The 19,079-nt window shown below is 44.4% G+C and overlaps 2 protein-coding genes across 10 annotated transcripts in view; one reads left to right on the top strand and one right to left on the bottom strand.

The window, feature by feature from the left end:
- TSPAN9 (tetraspanin 9) overlaps positions 1-5,106 on the top strand; it is a 271,489-nt gene extending 266,383 nt beyond the window's left edge. For all 3 annotated transcript variants that reach the window (XM_075900398.2, XM_006123032.5, XM_006123031.5), the window contains one exon: positions 489-5,106. In XM_075900398.2, the coding sequence (XP_075756513.1) occupies positions 489-560 (72 nt within the window). In that variant the 3' untranslated portion in view covers positions 561-5,106. The remainder of the gene's footprint in view (positions 1-488) is intronic.
- Positions 5,107-8,902: 3,796 nt separating this feature from the next.
- Positions 8,903-19,079, bottom strand: part of TSPAN11 (tetraspanin 11) — a 202,058-nt gene continuing 191,881 nt past the window's right edge. Inside the window, exons 7-8 of one of the 7 annotated variants that reach the window (XR_016347306.1) lie at positions 17,222-18,721; positions 8,903-16,044 (exon numbers count right to left, since the gene is read on the bottom strand). The gene's annotated coding sequence lies outside the window, so the exon portion shown is untranslated. The remainder of the gene's footprint in view (positions 16,045-17,221; positions 18,722-19,079) is intronic. The other 6 variants (XR_016347303.1, XR_016347302.1, XR_016347305.1 and 3 more) reach the window with 6 other exon arrangements.

Below are 19,079 nucleotides of genomic sequence, written 5' to 3' on the forward strand. Positions count from 1 at the left end.
TACACAATTACCCGTCTCTTAACATCCTCATTCAGAAGCAACCAAACATGTTCCAATAAATAAATAATGAACCAGGGCTGATGTTTTTTCTTTTTGCAGTTTTAAAAAGGGGATAGTCCAAGTGTTTCTGTTCAATTGTCTTTGTGGTATGTTGGATTCAAGTGAGTTTCTTGCTGTTCTTTTGATTTTCTGATGCTGAATTGCAATACAGCATACCTCTGGGAAACTCTGTTCATCAGGGATTAGTGCTTTATGGAAGCTCAACTTCAAGGAAGATACATCTTCTGCAAATTCTGATCACCTGTCCTCTCAATTCCAGACCCCTTTAAAGGTCTGCTGTTGGCCACTCAGAATCCTACTGAACATATCGGCTGGAGGGATTTTTTTGGTATTGAGTGAAAAAAAATTCAGGCACCCTTAGACAAAAATATCATCAGCAGAGTTTTGAGGTGTTCTATATTGAGCCCATATTATTTGCTCTCTTTCAGATACTTGGCATGGCCTTCTCTATGACACTCTTCCAGCAGATTCATAGGACTGGTAAAAAATACGATGCCTAAATCTTCAAAATGTTAATTGCATCTTCACTTCTGTCTTGCCATTAAAAACAAAGCAAAACAACTGAAAAGAAAAATCAAGCTTTGCTCTACTGAGGGCATTCATCCCACCGATCAATCTACATCATCATTACTTGAGTGATTACTAGCACAACTTGTTACTTGACTTACATTTTTCTGTTTTGCATTTGCCATTTATTTGCCAAAGAAGAAAAGGAAAATTATAAAAGCAAATCAGTTTTCTATGCTAATTCATAGATCTATTATTAAACTTTTCCCTAACTTTATTTAAGAAAATGCTTTGCTCTACTAACTGGTGTTAGACATGCAAGGGTAATGCGTGTTTAACTTCAAGAAAGAATTCTTTGCAGTCTTCTGATAAGTCTCAAACTGCTCATGTCTGACATGCTGGAGGACTCGGCAAAGCCACTCAGACTGAGAGCCCTAGGAATCAGAGCTGCTCGCTTGCAGCTTTTTGTACCTTACGCTGTATACTTTTTTATTATGGAGATAGCTTAGAATTTAGTAGCCTGATTTGTAACTTCTTACTGTTATGTTTTACATTTGTTATATTTTAATCTAGGAACCACTGTGCGATCTTTGAAGGATACATATTTAACATTATTTTAAAAGGTGAAAATAAAGACACGATCGTTCTAAAGTCCAGAAGGAGGCTACATTTAACTGCATTCACTAAGCTACTGTGGGTTTGTACCCTTACTATACTGAGGAGAGTCCTTTCCATCAGGTGGCTCATTACTTTAGGGCCAGATTGAGTTGTCCTTACTCTGTGGGCAACTTACTCCTCAGGTGGGTGCATGCAATGGGACTACTTTCAGCAAACTATTGAGCATGAAAAAACTTGAAAAACAACAGTGGCCATGTAGCGCCTTAGAGACTAATAAAAATATATAAACAGTGTCATGAGCTTTCGTGGGCACAACCCACTTCTTCAGATGACAAATGGTTGTGCCCATGAAAGCTCATGGATACTGTTTATATATTTGTTAGTCTCTAAGGTGCTGCAGGACCATTGTTGTTTTTTTAAGTACTTTTAGTTACAGACTAACATGAGATCTACTGAGCACGAGTAAGTGTGTAATGTAAATAACTGCTCGCTGGAGCCGTGAATGGGTAAATGGTTAACTGGTTACCCAGTATCTGGGGGCACCCCCCTCCATCTCGTCCACAACCAGATGGAGGGGCTGCTCCAGCCTGCCGGCCCTACTTGGGGGTGGAAGCAGCCAAGATTGAGCAGCCCGCTCCCCCCCACCTGCTACACTTTTAATCAGTTAACCAATTAATTGGGATTTTGCATACTTACTGCCCACCAGTAACAGGAAGGGGCTTCACCCTCTGGCCCATTGAGTAGTCCCATTGAAATCAGTGGGATTGCTTATGTTGCATAGTGCTGTTCAGCGTAGGGGGAGCACAACAAACTCATTGTCAGCTTTTTCATGAAAGGCGTTTACTTTCAATGGATGCAGTTTTGTCAGGCTGTCGCAGTGGCTTTGAACAACCACAGCGTGATAAAGCTGGTTAAAGGCAAGTGGAGGGAAGGTTATGCCGTATGTCCATGGGGATCATCAAAAAGGTGATTTACATTTTCACTCTGAAATCAGTTACCAGCTAGGCGCTGAGAACCTGTTTGTATCTTTGCACATACAGTACTGACTTTTGTCATTTTCCAAGTCACATGTACAACATTGTAGTTCAGAAACAACACACATTTCTACCGACATTCCTGCTAGAAAACTTGAACATATTCCTGTCTAGTTTGAATGCTGCTTCTTTCATAGTGGCCCCTGCTTATCTTTTGTTACATTTTTGGCAGAGGTCTTTCTTATATTTTGCTGCTTCACAAAGGAAAATATGAATTAAAATGAAACTTCAGTTATTTTGTGGATACTCGTTTTATTGTAGTCAGAAGTTTACCATAAAATTGAATATTTAGACTGGTCATTTAAAAAATACATTTTAAAGCTACTAATTTATTACCCACTGGGCTCAGCTAGCTGTTGAAGTGTAAAGAGATAAAGGGGCATTAATGTAAGTGAGAATTAGGCTCTGAGACTCTAGTCTACCATTTTCAAATTTGGATGCCTACCAAAAGGCAACTGCATTGATATTTAGGCAGGTCATATATTTAGGTAACTTTCAGAGTGGTTGAGCTCCTACCTACAGTGTGCACAGAAGTCAGACACACTACAGGGGCTCAACCTTTTTGAAAAATCAAGCCACATATTTTTACATGCCTAGACTGCAGAATTAGGTTTTTAATTTTAGGCATTCAAGGTTGAAAAAGTTGGCTCTAATGCACATGTTATTGGTGCAGGATTATACAATCCTTCTGAAATAGCTGTTTGGTTGTATATATTCTTCCACTGGCCATATTGGTGACTGATGTTTCATTCATATTTCCTTTCAAAGACTTGAGGAATGAAAAGGGGGAAAATAAAAAAGGCAAAAAAACCTGGTTTACTTTAATTGTAACTAAAATTGGGACCATGTGTGTCTGAGCTCTGTTTGAAACATTGTGTGTCAAGAATGGGAGCTCTGGCACTGAGCATATTAGCTGCTATGCATAAAATACTCTCCAAAGTTTCTAAAAAAGACAGGTTTTGAATTTTTACATTTTAAAAAATGTGTATTTTTAATTAATAACTCTACTTTTTATGGTAGGGTTGTTTCTCTTTCTCTTGTAAAATACCAATGTTTTCTCTCTCAGACAAACACAGATGGGTGGAAAAATAAGCAAGGCCAGATGTTAATCCTTCTAAAGTCGCATAGTGGTACCTGTTGAAATCTTAAATTTTAATCTGTGGTTGGTTTTTGTAAAAAAAAAAAAAAAATCAAATCAAAGTGAATATATACAAGTAACTGTGAAGGCAAAATACATAGTGAAAATTAAGCTATTTTGCCTTCCCTTAACACATATTTTTGTAGAATTACTCGATTATGTTTTATGATCTGCTATTGAAAATTTCTTTTTTCATGAATTCTTTTTGCATTTTAAGTACAGTATTAACAGAGATAATTACACAAACAGTATTGTCAAGTCTCACTTTAGCTGACTATGGAAAGGGAATTAAGCAAATTAAGTAGACAATTAGCATTATAGCACAGTAGCTGAGTATCAAACTATGTAATGGAAAACCTATGTTTTGAAAACAAAGAAAAAGCAATACTGTTCTTAAGGTGACAAAAGCCAGCCATAAAAAAAATCATTAGATTGTATCTGTGGGTATATATCAGAGAAGATACTAATTGTCCTTTTAACTGTTTATTGAAAGGGATATAAATCGTGTTTAAAAATGCACTTTTTTGCTTGCATTGGTGGATGGCTGTCTGTGCATTTTTCAAAACATTGCTTTGATTATTTAACGACACATTTTTAGCATGTTTTAAATAAAAACTGATACTGAGTAAAAGTATTTTAAGTGTATACAAATGTTGATTTGTATTTATATATGCATATATATATATATATATATATCTCATTGAAGCTCAGTTCAACTGTATCAAAGTTTTGTTTCTTTTTAAAAACTGTCATTTTAGAATTTTGCATACATGATATTTTGTGCTTTTTGCACCCAAGTTTTTATATATAAGCTTACATTGTAAAGAAGCTTAATCTGGTTGATCCCTTTTTTTGATTTCTGAGAGGCAAGAGTTACAGCAGGAGAGTATGTATCAAGAGGGAAAAGGGCTTTTTCTTTTACAAAACGTAACAGCTTTACACTTCCAAGCATGTGGCTTTCAAATCTTGGGTGCATAATGTCCAGAAACCAGGGCTGTTTTCTCAGTCTAGCTCATTATGCTTACCTATATTCCTAATAAAAAACAAGGCCAGAGTGCATTTTATTTCCATGGTGAAGTACAATGGTTGCTGGAGAAAACAACCACGTGTAACAGGAATAGGTTCTGTATGGGAAATAAGAGAGCTCATAAGAATGAGAGTAAGTGGCTAAGGTTCAGAGATTCCGCACTACAGGTCTGAGGAAAGGTCATAGCAAAGTGCTTAAGTTGTTAGCTGGTGCATGTTCCCAGTTTCGCTGACTTCAAGGACAGTTGATGGTGTGTGGTATTGTCAGGCTCTAAGCCTCGGGAGAATGAAACAAAACACTTTTAAAAGTTGTCAGACAGTTTTCTAGCATGGGATTGTCAAATCATTAACTTTTGACTGTAGCAGGGTGAGTGCCTTGAAATTATATGCTTAAAGCAATCATGACCGGACCTCCTAAAACAGCTGTTGTGAGCAAAATTAAAGACAGTGACCAGTCCTGCCATTGATGAGATTTCTGATCACTTTGTTTCACTTGACAAAAAATGGCTCCAAATTGCTGTACATTAAGGAACCCAAAGAGGTTAAAAATAAGTGACCCACCATAGGATATGTTTGGAGGGAAAAAGGGCTTGGGGTTTGGAACCCTTTTTTGCTTGTATAAAGAAGGGCACAAATGCTTTTTGATTTTATCTGGGGAGCATTCCCTCTGTTTTTTACTTTGCAAGTTATAAATAAATTAAGTTCTTTGTCTTTTTTGGAGGACGTGTTGGGAGTCTTGGGTAATCTCTCTTTGCTCTCCAATCTTAATTAAAATAGCACTGTTAGATCTTTGACGCCCTTTGTCTAGAACAAGGGTCAGCAACCTTTCAGAGGTAGAGTGCTGAGATTTCACGTATTCATCTCTAAGTATGGGTCCAAGTGCCGGTGATACTTTTTAAAGTCATTAATAGTCCTACTTACAGCAGCATCATTAATAAATAAATTAAGATGCAGATCTTACCTTTTAGTTTGATCTTTGGCCTTGCTGACTTCTTCAATCTCAGGCTCGTATTTTGATACTTCAAGCAGCACACAAGCCTCTGAGTGTTCAGTCTTTAACCAGCTCTGAGATGAACAAAGAACAGTCTTCATATGTGAAAATATCTATTCACAGAGGTATGTAGAGCCAAAGGCTGAGAGCAGTGAAAACAGCACTTTCTTCAAGCAGTCAGATTTCACAGACAGGGATTTTCAACAGGCCATGATAGAGACCCCATTATCTGTCTCGGTAGCCTCAAGTATGTGATACAGATCCCTAAATGTCGAGGTCCATAAGTCTAAGCATTACAATTCAATTAACTGGATTTCCAAATCCTCAACACCCATCCACTGAAACACTGCTGAATCCATGTCACTAGCAGAAAAATGGTCTGGTATCATTAGAAAGGAAAACATCAGGCCAGAACATGGGAATCTTGAAAACTGACAGAAAATTCTGATGCGTGTTCTTTCATGTACATTTTAATTTCAACAACCCTGATGGTGCGATGTTTCAATACTTCTTTAAAATGTTGGAATATTGGACAGCTGAGCTGTCAATGACCTGAGGAAAAAAACATTTTGCAACAAATGCATTTCATGTTTCAAAAACATCCATAATAGTATAGCCTGCACCCTGCAGATGGAGATTGAGTTAATTTAGCTGTGCCGTGATGTCAGTTAGAAACATCAGTTGCATGAGCCATTTGTCATCATCCAGTTTGGGGTAGTTTTGACCTTTTTCTGACAAAAAGATCTTGAGTGTATCAAGACAGTCCACAAAGCGTGTCAAGACCTTCTCATGGCTTAACCAACGAACATTACAGTGAAGCGGAATGTCCTTGTATTCACTGTCCATTTCCTTGAGCAGGGCTTAACCTGCCCATGCTTTGCTTTTCGTATCTCAATGGCCCATTTGATTGACTCAGCCTTGTCCGCCTCATCCTTGAAGTGTTTCTCATGCTTTGTCTGCAGATGTCGCCGGACACTTGATATGCAGCAAACGCTCACAACATAGAGCGCAAACAGCATGGTCTTTATGTTGAACAAAACCCTATTGGTTTGTCCAAGAAGGCTGAAATGAGCGAACATCCAACTTTGCTTTTTTAGGAACTGTCAGTTGCTGAGAATCAATTTTTTCTTCTGTCCAGATGTCTGTATTTTTTTAAAAAATGTACTGGTTTGATGGCTTTGCTTTTTTCCTCCCTCTGGCTTCGGCTGCCTCAGAATAACACGAGGCTAGTGCATGTGGGAGAAGCAGGAGATTGTCAAAGAGCAATAGTTTTTCCAGTTAGCTCTATGCATATGCAAAGAGCAATAGTTTTTTCAGGATCTGCAATGCATACCCAACCCCTGGCTTCAACCCCCAATGGCAGTAATTCGCCTCCCCGCAGGTTCAACATCCCTGCCCCCCCCCCCCCAATCCCCAATCCCCAGGCAGCCTACAGCTTCAGCTCTTCAATCCCCAGGCGGCCCATGGCTTCAACATCCCCAGTACACAACCTGACCGCCTGCAGCTTCCACATGCCACAGCAGCAACTTGCCCAGCCAACCACATGTTCTAGGCCTGGAATCACTGTCTGCCCCACAATGCACCCTCAGCCCCAGCTGGTCCCCAAAATGGCACTGGCTGTCCTCAGCTTCAACACTTCATCCTGAAATGCATGTAATGGGGTCTTGGTTAGGGATGGGGGGTTGGGGTGGGAATCAGTGCTTTACAGTAAATTGTCCATGAATTACGTAACTCTTTGGGGGGGTGGGGGCGCGGAGGGAGGAGTCCTTAATTTTGAGTGTTCGTCTTAGTGTTACAAGGGGTTTCATGAGTAGGTGGATCTTGGAAATCACTGAAAAATGAGTTACCCCTTGTCATGGCGGTGTTAAAGGGGACACACAATGGAGCTGAGGAACTGAAGATGATACACCACCGAGAAAAAGAAAGGTGCCTTTAGAACCTAAGTATCAATTTGGTAACCTTTAGTGACATTGCCTAATACTGATATAGTTATGTTAGTGCTGGTGTGAATAAAGTGCACTCTTTGTCCATTGGTAGGTGGAATAATAGGTGTTAATGTCAAGTCACAATTGTACACAAGCGAACTTCAGTTGCCTTTGGAATTTTATCTTGCGAATGTTGCACTGAGTAACTGAGCTCCAACAATGTATCTGTAGTAGAATAATATGCTGAAATGCACATTTGAAAGTCACAAGCTGAGTGTAATGTAACTCAGCCACCCAGTATTTTTGATGCCATACATTTACACAAATTAAACATATCATTTGTATTGTGCCAGAGACACTGTGATTTACTGGAATAAAGATAAGGAGAAAAAGGACATTTTCCCAACAAATCTATTTCTGGCAACGTGGTCTGTGTGTAAAAGGGAATTGGTGAGAAGCAGAATGCAAAAAAAGCACAGCTCATGTCCTGAAATAATTTCCTTTTAATCTTAATTTGTTGGCTTCATCAGTTAGCTCTTGTGTGAAACATGGAGATATTTTTATATCAGAAATACATTTGCAGACCCAGAACATTTGTTGTATGTGTGGTAGATAGTAGAACCTAATGTGCCATTCCATCCAGGTTACGTTCACACCGGTGTTCCTTCTATGCAATACCTATTTTAGCCTTTGTACAAATTATTTTGTATTAGTATTACATATAAAAAATAAAAGACATTAGAAAAGGGATGTACGTTTGACCTTTATTCCCCTCCAAATCCAACCCCTCTCCCCCAGATTAGCAGCTCCAGTAGTTAAAGCATGCCAAGAGACATGTCCGTCTCTAACAGATGGGGGCACCGAGATTCCCTGATGTATCAATGCTCTATTTCCGGCTGGCAATGTTCTGTGATAGCAAATGAACCCAGAAGAGGAACAGTGAAGAGAGCAGGTGACAGTATTGCTCCACGGGGAGTGATCTGAACAAGAGTACAGGTAGTCCCCGAGTTACGTGGATCTGACTTACGGATTCCCCCCCCCCCCCCCCAGCAGACCAGGCTTTTCTCCGGACGCCTGCGGTAGAGCAGCTGGGGCGCAGCCGGTTGGTCCTGCAGCACCACTCTGGGCGCTACTGGACCAACCCGGCAGCACCCCAGCTGCTCTGCCCCAGGTGTCCTGATTCAGCCGCTGCTGGTCAGTTTCAGCAACGGCTGAATCAGGACGCCTGGGGCAGAGCAGCTGGGGTGCTGGTGGGTTGGTCCAGTAGCGCCGAGGAGCGGCGCTACTGGAGCAACCCACCAGCACCCCAGCTGCTCTGCCCCAGGCGTCCCCAAGTCAGCCGCTGCTGAAACTGACCAGCGGCTGACTACAGGAAGCCCGAGGCAGAGTTGCTCTGCTCCGGGCTTCCTGAAATCAGCCTCTGATCAGTTTCAACAGGCTGAATCTGGACGCCAGTTCCGACTTACATACAGATTCAACTAAAGTCGGAACTGGCGTCCAGATTCAGCCTGTTGAAACTGATCAGAGGCTGATTCCAGGAAGCCCGGGGCAGAGCAACTCTGCCTCGGGCTTCCTGTAGTCAGCCGCTGGTCAGTTTCAGCAGCGGCTGAATCTGGACGCCAGTTCTGACTTACATACAGATTCAACTTAAGAACAAACCTACATACAGATTCAACTTACGTACAAGATAGGGACTGTAGGTTTGTTCTTAACCCGGGGACTGCCTGTACTGATAATGCTAGGTTTAGAAGGGTAATTGAAAATAAAAGAGTTCCTAAGGTTGTGCACTAGCAGAACCTACATTGTGTTGTTCCCTGTAAAGCAGTGGTAATGTAGGTCTTGCTACACAAGGTGCAAAAGGAAGATAGTCCCTGCCCCCGAAAACTTACTAGTCAATAGAAGTTGAGAATTCAGGACACACAGTGTCAAAAAGTTTCCCCCTCCTTTGGCTCTCCTCTTTTTGGGCACTGTTGAAGTAAGTCTTTGAGCAGGGACGTTAAAATTAGGAGGGTAGTCACTTGGGGTATGTCTACAAGCAGTGTTATTTCAGAATAACTGATTTTATTCCAAAATAACATAGGCCACGTCTACACAGCAAGCCAAAATGTCAATGTCAAAATACTGTCAAGCTGGAGGACTTCTTTCTTTGACTCCTATAATCCTCATTTTTACGAGTAGTAAGGGAAGTTGGAGGAAGAGTGCTCTCTCTCAGCCATCCTGCTGTGTAGACTGCGCCAAAAGTGGAATTAAGCTATTGAGCGATGCACTTTACATAGCTCAAGTTGTGTAACTTATTTTGGCATTAGCTCTGCTGTGTAGATGTGCCCTTGGTGAATTGAGATGTATTCCTCACATAGGGAATAGGCAAGGAGATGGACACTGGCAGAGGGGCTAACAACATATGGTCTTTGGGAAATGCATGACTATGTAGGTTGAGGCAACTGAGGCAACGTTGACAATGGGAAGTGGAGCTGAGGCACACACAGGGCCCATGAGTCAACAGCCATTGTGAACGGGGAACAGAGGAGCATGAAGAATTTCCTGAGAACATGGCTGTGGTGTGTAGGGATTGAGTCATAGAAGAGAAGCAGATAAACCCAGTTCATTAATTTGCCAGGGCACTGGTTAGATTTGAAAGCTGAAATCTAACAAACTACATTTGCTTTTATAGACTAGAATCTAGCAGGTTAACCCCTTTTATTGAGTCCAGGGAGCGTTAGTTCACCAATTACAATGCTAGATTTTTTTTCAAGTCCACTGTTAACTTAAACAGTATTTTCCAACTTAGTACACTTGCTTATTCTTAATCAATCAACAATGTATTAATTTACCTAGAACCACATGAATCAATAACTCCACTACTCAGAACTTAAACAATGAATAGTCTAGCAGCACCTTAAAGACTAACAAAACATGTAAATGGTATCATGAGCTTTTGTGGGCGCAACCTACTTCAGATGTAATCTGAAGAAGTGGATTGTGCTCACGCTGCCATCTACATGTTTTGTTAGTTTTTAAGGTGTTGCTAAACTATTTGTTGTTTTTTAAGTTTTTCCTGTTACAGACTAACTCAGCTAGTCCTCTGAAGCTTTTACTCAGAAAGAGAGATAATCAATCATGTGTACTATGTACAGCAGGGGTGGGAAACCTTTTTTGGGTCAGGGGCCACCGACCCACAGAACCTCCCTCCCCCACAAAATAAACCCTCACTGACATGGCCCCTGACCGAAGAAAAGAAACTCCCCACATTTCCCTCACACACCAGAGCTGGGGGGGAGAGGCAGCCTAGTAGATTTTGTGTGTTCCACTCTTACAAGCCAGTATCACAGACTAGAGTTAGAGCTCAGCAATTACATCAAAGAACAATGCAAATTGCCATGTTATTTATTACATTTACTTAATGAAGTTCTTGAGCAGCTGGCATATTTTTCATACTTCCAAGGATGCACTTGGCTTTAAGGCGCCTTACAGAGGGGTTCTTACGTCTGTTTGATTAGATTGGTCCAAATGGACCAAGTTTAGAATATTAAAAGCAATTGCTTAAAGTTATTGTTTTCAATCTCTCTTGAGCCAGTTTGCTGGGACTTATAAAGAAGTTAAAATCTAAAATATGGTTGCTTAAGGTCTCACTAGAGAGATCCAATGGTGGCATGTGGCAGAAGATTCACTGACAAACTGAGCCTGCGTGACACATTGGTGGTGGTGAATTTATCCACTAATGATATCTGAAATGAATGCATAGATGATATTTAAGAAGTCGTGTATATATACTGAAAATACATTTTAAAAGTCTGTGTACAAGGCAGCAGTGACAAGAGTTTTGAATCAGACAAAGGATGTCAAGCAGGTAGATTAAGCATTGTATCTGATCACAACAGAAGCCCCGTTTACATAGGCAATCAGCAGGAAAGGAGCAGAGAGGAAAAAATAAACTATCAGGATTAGCCTGCCCATGCATAAAGACAGTGAATTCCGGGGATTTAAGAAGAAAGCAACGAGCCATATCTCCACGGCTGTGATGATCCATGCAACCCCGCTGCCCGCCCACAACACACCTTTCAAGATCCATGAATCTTCCATGTACCTATCACAACATGTGGTGTACCTCATCCAGTCCTGTAAAGCCCCAATAACAAGTATGTGGGTGAGAGGAGACAATCTCACCACTCTTGAATATTCTCACACAGAAAAATGATAAAAGACAGAAATACCATATCTCCTCTGGGGAGCACTTTTCACAGAGCCATCATTCTCTCACCTATCGTTCCTCATCCTCAAAGGAAACCTGCACAACACTTTCCATAGACAAGCTGGAAGTTAAAAATTCATAACTTTGCCAGACACTAAAACCTATAGCCTTAATAAAGCCACTGGATTTATGACTCATTACAACAATCTGTGACTCACTAACCACCCCTTTTTTTTTGGTCCTAAGTCTGCAGGGCTGTGTCTAGACTGGCAAGTTTTTCCGCAAAAGCATGTGCGTTTGCGGAAAAACTTGCCAGCTGTCTACACTGGCCGCTTGAATTTCCGCAAGAACACTGACTTCCTATTGTCTGAAATCAGTGCTTCTTGCGGAAATACTATGTTGCTCCCATTTGGGCAAAAGTCCTTTTGCGCAAAAGGGCCAGTGTAGACAGCTCAGATTTGTTTTGCGCAAAAAAGCCCCAATTGCGAAAATGGTGATCGGGGCTTTTTTGCGGACAAGCACGTCTAGATGGCATGGACGCTTTTCTGCAAAAAGTGCTTTTGCGGAAAAGCGTCCATGCCAATCTAGACACTCTTTTCAGCAAATGCTTTTAATGGAAAACTTTTCAGTTAAAAGCATTTGCGGAAAATCATGCCAGTCTAGACGTAGCCTAGCTGTATAACCCACCACTTCACCTTGCAAGGTCTCAGCTTAGCCTGTGTTTTAACTACTTACGCTAAACAATCTGTTCTCCCTTGCATTTAGCTGGGTCAAGCAGAGTACCATTGCCAGACCTGAAACATAGCTCTGTGTAAGCGTGAAAGCTGGTCTCTCTCTCTCATTAAGGGTATGTTTACACTGCAGGGTTTTTCCAGGATACCAGCAGTATCCTGGAAAAACTCTGCTGCGTCTAGGGAAAGCATTTGCTCTTCCACTTTGCATTTGCACTTCTGCAAAACAAAACAAAACAAAAACACAAAACCTCTTTTGGCAGCCCTGTCTTCCTCATTCCATGAGGAAGATGGAATCTTCTGAAAGGGAGATTTTCTGAAATTCAGCCCAGTATAGACAGGCCAAATTTCAGAAAAGCCTCCCCCCTTCCCCCCCCAAAAATTGGAAAAAGCTGTAATGTAGACCTAGCCTAACAGATATTGTTCCAAAAAAGATATTGTCTCTCCCACCTTGTCTTACTATCCACTCCTTTCCCTGACATTATCTTAAAAGGCAAGACAAATGTGGATCTGTTGCTCAATTTATAAAGCATATTAGTTGTAGCAAGAAATCTGGCTACATTTCTGAGGCCAAAAAACAAGAGCTGGAAGGGCATATTTGCCACTTGCTGCACTCTTGAGGCTGTGACTTCTCTTTGGTGGATGAAAAGAAGCTATTTTTTTTTCACTCAGTGTTAAACCTGACTGTTGCACAACTTCCTTCGTGTTTGGAAGAGTAGGATTTTGTGCTTGGCTGACTGACTGCACTTTGGGGCCCATTGTGAAAAGGGATGGGTTGGTATATCTGTTCTAGAACTATACTCTGTGACTGTGTCTACATTGGCAAGATTTTGTGCAAAAGCAGATGCTTTTGCGCAAAAACTTTCTGCCTGTCTACACTGGCTGCGAGTTCTTGCACAAGAACACTGACGATGTAATGTATGAAATCAATGCTTCTTGCTCAAATACTCTGACGCTCACGCTCAGGAAGAAGCCATCTTGAGCAACTGTTCTTGCACAAGAGGCCAGTGTAGACAGGCAGCCAAGACATTTTGCGCAAAAGCAGTCTAAATGGAAAAAAGCCCTTGTGGCCGCTTGGACGCTCCGTACCTGCAGTCAGCTCCAGACTTCCTGGTAACCCGAGCCCCCTTAAAGGCAGACGCAGCCTGCAGAGGCCACGAGGCAGAAGCAGCTTTGCCACCTCTACCCAGAGCTCTGCCACGCGGCTCTGCTCCCTGCAACAGCCACCAGACCACCCAGGATGGCCGCTCCAGGGGTGGAGCAACCCGCACCCCCAGCGCAGAAGGCCCCAAGGGGCACAAAGCACTGTACCCCTTCCTGGTCTGCAGGGGAGCTCGAGGTCCTCCACGACTCACGGTCCCGTCGGTGCAACATGGACATTTTCCGCCGCATGGCCCAGGAGCTCTCTGACCAGGGTCATCCAGCCCGGACCCTGGAACAGGTCCAGACTAAGGTCAAAGAGCTGTGCCTGGGCTATGTCTGGGCCAGGGGGCAGGGGCCGACACCTGCCCTCACTACCAACGGCTCCATGCCATCCTGGGTCAGGCACCACCACCCCATGGACCCTCGGTGCCGGTAGACACCTGCAGGCGCCCTGCTGTCACCAGGCCCAGTGAGGTGGAGGAGGAAGCACAGCTGCCCAGTGGGTCAGAGGACGAGATGGACTGGGGGAGCAGCGGGACCTTCCAGGTGGAGGCCCTCTCCAGCAGCCCCGATGTCTCCCGTGTGTCCTAGGAGGCCGGGGAAGGATCCACTGATAAGTGTTGCAATTTGCATTCACAAGGGCGGGGGGGAGCCAGGCGCCTGGCATGGGGAGAGGAAGAGAGCATCACTCAGGCCGTGAGAGCTGCATGCTGTGTAGCATTAGCAGTATGCAGCACGTGCAACCACATGCAGCCTGGTGACCGAGTTGCACGTGGCTGCGGCAGGCAGCTCCAGGGCATGCCTGGGACTGTGCTGCTCACACACATCCGGCGGGACTGGAGGGAAGGGTTAGGAACCAGCCAGGGGCTCAGGCCAGAGCCCGCACCTCCGCAAGGGTGCAGCACGCAGAACAGCACACTGTTCCATGCCTGGCTGTGAGGCACAGCCAGCTGCTCCTGGGAAAACCGCAGCATCATAGCCCTGTAAGCGTGGCCCCCACTGAGCCCCTCACCTGCTCCCGGTGCTTTGGCTAGCCCACCCGAGGGAAGTCCCTACTGCGGCCACACATGTCCCTGGGCTATGTGTGTGAGGACTAGAGGAGGAGGAGAGGGGAAGTACTTGGGCTGGCCCTAGGAGACGTCCCACGTGATCGGGATCTGAGAGCCCAGACCACGTCTGCCATATGTGCTCCCAGGCACTGTGAGGGGATCCATCTTGCTCCCTGTCAAACACCATTGATTAGCCTAAAGCCTCACAGCCTCCACCGGCAGGGAGTTCCACAGGTTAACACAACACAAGCGCCCTTCCACAAGGGGTCAGGACACAGACCAGTGGTTACAATACATGTAGGAGGACCCTACTCCAGGGGCGGTCCTGTATGCAAACATACAACACGGGGGGAAGAGGGATAACTGAGTCAGCCCAAGCCACACTACTGTGGTGTCACCTGGGCTCAGGGGTGGAGGGCATGAGGTGTGGGGACAGTGGCTGGGCTACCTGACTGACCCATCCTTTCTTCTGTTCCCTGCAGCGGGACCAAGCAGGAGCGGGGGACCCTCCAGACCTGCGGCAGCGGCGGTACCCCCAGCCGCCCAAGCACCAAGCCAGCAGGTCAGGCAGTGGGACCAACTGCTTCGGCGGCACATGCAGGCCATCGAACGGGTGGAGGCAGCCATCACACGCCGGGTGGAGGCAGGCCTGGAATGATGCCAGCAGGCCTGGGGCCCCTTCCAGGCCCAGTGTGTGTGCATGGCAGATGCCATCTCCGCCCTCACCGCGCACATTGTACATTCAAAATTGCAAATGAAGCCAGGATTTAAATATTCTGTGCTTCACTTGTATATTTGTGTTATGGCGCTATTTTGAAATAACGGTTGCTGTTAAGACGCGGTTATTTTGAGTGAAAACCCTTCTCTCGAAATACCTGGTAAACCTCATTGTATGAGGAATAAGGGTTATTTTGAGAGAGGGGTTTTCTTAACAGTTGTGTCTTAACAGCAACTGTTATTTCGAAATAGCGCCATAACATCCCAGCTTCATTTGCAATTTCGAATGTCTTCATTTGCATCCCTCTCTCAAAGAGGGTGCAAGAGTAGACATACCCTTAGTCACCCTTCAAATATATAAGGGACCAATCAGTAAAAGCCCTACTGCCTGGTAGAGGTGATCTTTGAAAAAAATTGGAGAGATTTTGAATTTACTTCTTCTGACAGAGTGCGTTCTCTCACTGGATGTGGGGTCTTTAGCTCAGATCCTGAAACACAAAGTTAAACAACTCAAATGCGTTGTCACAGGTAACTCCATTCAGTTGTAGACAACGTGCAGCCCAAAGACAGAAGAACAAATCCCTTGAAACTGGAAGTCAAAACATCTCACCTCTTCACAGAGCTCACAAAGAGCTTGTTCACCCAGACACACAAGTCACGACAACCCTCGGTAGAGAGACGATACATCCTGCCTTTCTGTGGCCATGACACGTGTCCATCATCCACACCAGAGTGACAGAGTGATTTCACCTCCTTGGTAACAGAACCAATCTCTCTGTGGGCTCCTATGGAGTAGCAGGGAGCCTGCGGCGGTCTTTCAGAGGGAGAGGCTGGGGGTGCCTCTATTTCAGTGGTTCTCAAACTTTTTGGCCTGTGGACCACTTGGCTCAATGTAAACCTTTCCATGGACCACCAGCTGCTAATGGAAATGCACGGTTAATTACATAATTATGCCTGAGCCATTTTGCTAGAGCTGCAGCTGGGGAGAATGGCTTCATTTAAATGTTTAACCAGATTAAACTAACATGAGAAAGTTAAAATGCTTCAGTTTAAATAAAGTAAAATATTAATTTATGTCCAACACAAAAGGTTTCAATGTTTCCTTTATTTATGGCAGGAGGAGGCAACCTTTTCTGGGTTGGGGGCCACTGACACACAGAAAAAAAATCAGTCAGGGACCATGCAAGTGAAAAACAAAAACCGCCAACCAGCACTCAGGTGGCCCCCAACTCAGATGCCTCACTCCTCTGGCACTCCTTGGGGCGAAGTGAAGGAACAGGGAGGACTGAGGTTCAGGGCTTCCCATAGGCCAGATTTTCTTTTCTATTAAATGTTATGGACCCCCTTAGGTTTTGAGGTGGGGACAAAAATGACAGGGCTGCCAGTGAGTGGTATAGGGGTGGGGTGCAGAAGGGGGAGAGGTTACACGTCCTGGGTGCGAGGTAGGGTGCAGAAGTAGGCTGGGAGTAGGGTGTCTGGCCAGACAGAGGGAGCGGGAGCAAGGGAGGGTGCTGCCAGGAGGGAGGGAGCAGGAGCAATGGTGGATGCAGAAGCAGGGTGGGGATAAGGTATCCAATCAAGGAGGAGGTGCAGGAGCAGACTGGGGGTAGGAGTTGGACCTCCCTGGTCCGACATAAGGATGTTAAAATGTGGTTAACTGACTAGTCAATGGAATTTCCCATTGCAGGGGCTCTTGTACATTTCAGAGGAGGAATGCGGAACTCTGCGTACTGCCCGGGGCCAGCGGGAAGTCCCATCGACTCTGGGCTGCACGCAGTGTGCCAGCTTTGAAATGCACAGGAGTCCCCAGCGGGGGCTCCTGTGCATTTCAAAGCCATGGAGCCCAGGGTCAGGGGACTTGCAGTCTCCCGCTGACTCCGGGGTCCATGCTATGCTACATGCTGCTAGGAGCTCGGGGTCAGCTGGGGACTCCCCAGCTGATCCAGGGTTCCAGGGAAATGCCATGGGAAGCCCAGGATCAGTTGGGGAGTCGCCAGCTGACCCCAGGCTCCAGGGCTGCCTCTTTGAATTGCGCAGAGGTGTTTTCCAGGACAGATGGTCAGCATACCCACACATCGTACTGCAAGACTGACCTTGTTATATGAGGAGCTTCCAAATTTGTGTTCCTAATGTACACATTTGACACATCGTATAATTAGCCCAGACTAAGGGACTCCATAGTGAGTTTTATGCTGAAAGTGACTCCGTAAAGCTCACTGGTTTGTCACTATGTATTTGTGCACAATTTACTAGGGAAAAAAAAGATGTTTTTAGTTAGCTGCCAGCCCTGCAACAGGAATCTGAACTCAAGCTAGGAACATTGCCTGCACTCAAACTTTGTTAACAATTCTGTTGATGATGTGAGAGCTGGAACAGGTCTGGTAACAATCTCATGGCTCTGCAATTCTTATAAATAGTTGTGTTTGTTTCCTGACTTAACACAACAGTCATTACTGGAAGGCTGCTGCCTGGAGGTGGTGTGTTAGAAGGTGCCATTTTCTACTTATCCCTTTCCCTAGAAGATTCATTTGTTATCTAAGTGTTGTTGGAACAAGAGGTGAGATTCTCAGCTGTGCCACTAGATGCGCAGCACAGAACTGACAGCCAGGACGTGCGGGTGGTGCTAGTGTGGCACACCCTGGCTTTAAGCCATAACAAACAGTCTTCCTGGGTTGCTCTATAGGCTGCAGCACTGCTCAGAATCACCACAACACTGTGTTGTGCCCCTATCTGTGGCATGTCCTTCCCCACCTTCAGCATGCTTCCCTATGCCAAGGATTGCGAGATTGACCTGAAAGGCAGTGCCTGCGGCTCTTAGGGCCCCTTCATGCTACTCCATTCCTTTCCCTCAGTGTAAAGGGTGTGAAGCAAGAATTAAGAGCTCACCCTGTGTGTCTTTCACCTCTAGTTGTTAGTCACAAAAACTGACAATCCGTGGGTTCTTTCCTGAATGTCCATACAGTATCCCCCTGATTTGATGTAACACAGATGAGCATGGTTGCAGTGAAAATCTTGCGTAATGCTGATTTGGAGGATGGTCTGGCAGGGCTACTCAACTTTGGACGCCCTGGGGGTCACAATGATACTTACAGCACATGCCGAGGGCCACAACTTAAGTGTGGTTGCGTATACATGCAAATATATATGCAAATAGCTTCTTTCACACTGAGGGGCATGAATACAAAGATTAAGCTTTAAGCTGTGGCGCCGGACCCAAAATGTGGCCAGTGTGAGCCAGTCAGCACCTCCCAGGCTCTGCCCACAAGGCTAAGCAGCCAGCACTTCCCACAATGCCCCAGTGATTCTGGCACCTCCTCCCTAGGGGCTAGAAACACCGACACCCTGTACCTGTCTGTTCCAGCCAGCCTGTCCGCTTGCATCTTTCAGTGGTCTCCCAGGTGGGGTGAAGGCTTGCTGTTGTGGAGCATGTTCAAAGGATCCTACCCGCAGGCCACATGTTGAGCCCCAAGTAAACACAAACTACACTGCAGGCTGCAAACAAACCCTTGGGCCTCATGTTGAGTATCCATTTTAACTGTACGCCTCCAACAGAAGACTCCTTCTTGGACTGTCAAATGGAGCACATTTATATACTGCAAGGAAAACAATCAGGAGTCTGTTTAAATGCCACCTGTCATCTACTGCAATGCCACATATTTAAATAATTAAAAATGAAACAATGGGTGCAAGCATAATGCTATATTCATATACACAAAATATACATGAATGCAGTATTAAGGGCTCTAAATTTTAAAAATTCAGCTGCTAAAGTTTCATATACAAGTTTAATTTTACTCATGCATGTGTATTCTGATAATCCTCTTATGGGGTCATATAGATATGAGTTGTCCATTAAAAGAACAGAAAATATTTCCATTTTTCCTGCACATACGTATATAATAATATAAATATAATAGTTTAGTTTGATGATCTACTTAAGAATCTGGACAT

The sequence above is a fragment of the Pelodiscus sinensis genome, chromosome 1 (assembly GCF_052426305.1).
Source record: "Pelodiscus sinensis isolate ZL-2025 chromosome 1, ASM5242630v1, whole genome shotgun sequence".
NCBI classification, from domain to species: Eukaryota; Metazoa; Chordata; order Testudines; family Trionychidae; genus Pelodiscus; species Pelodiscus sinensis.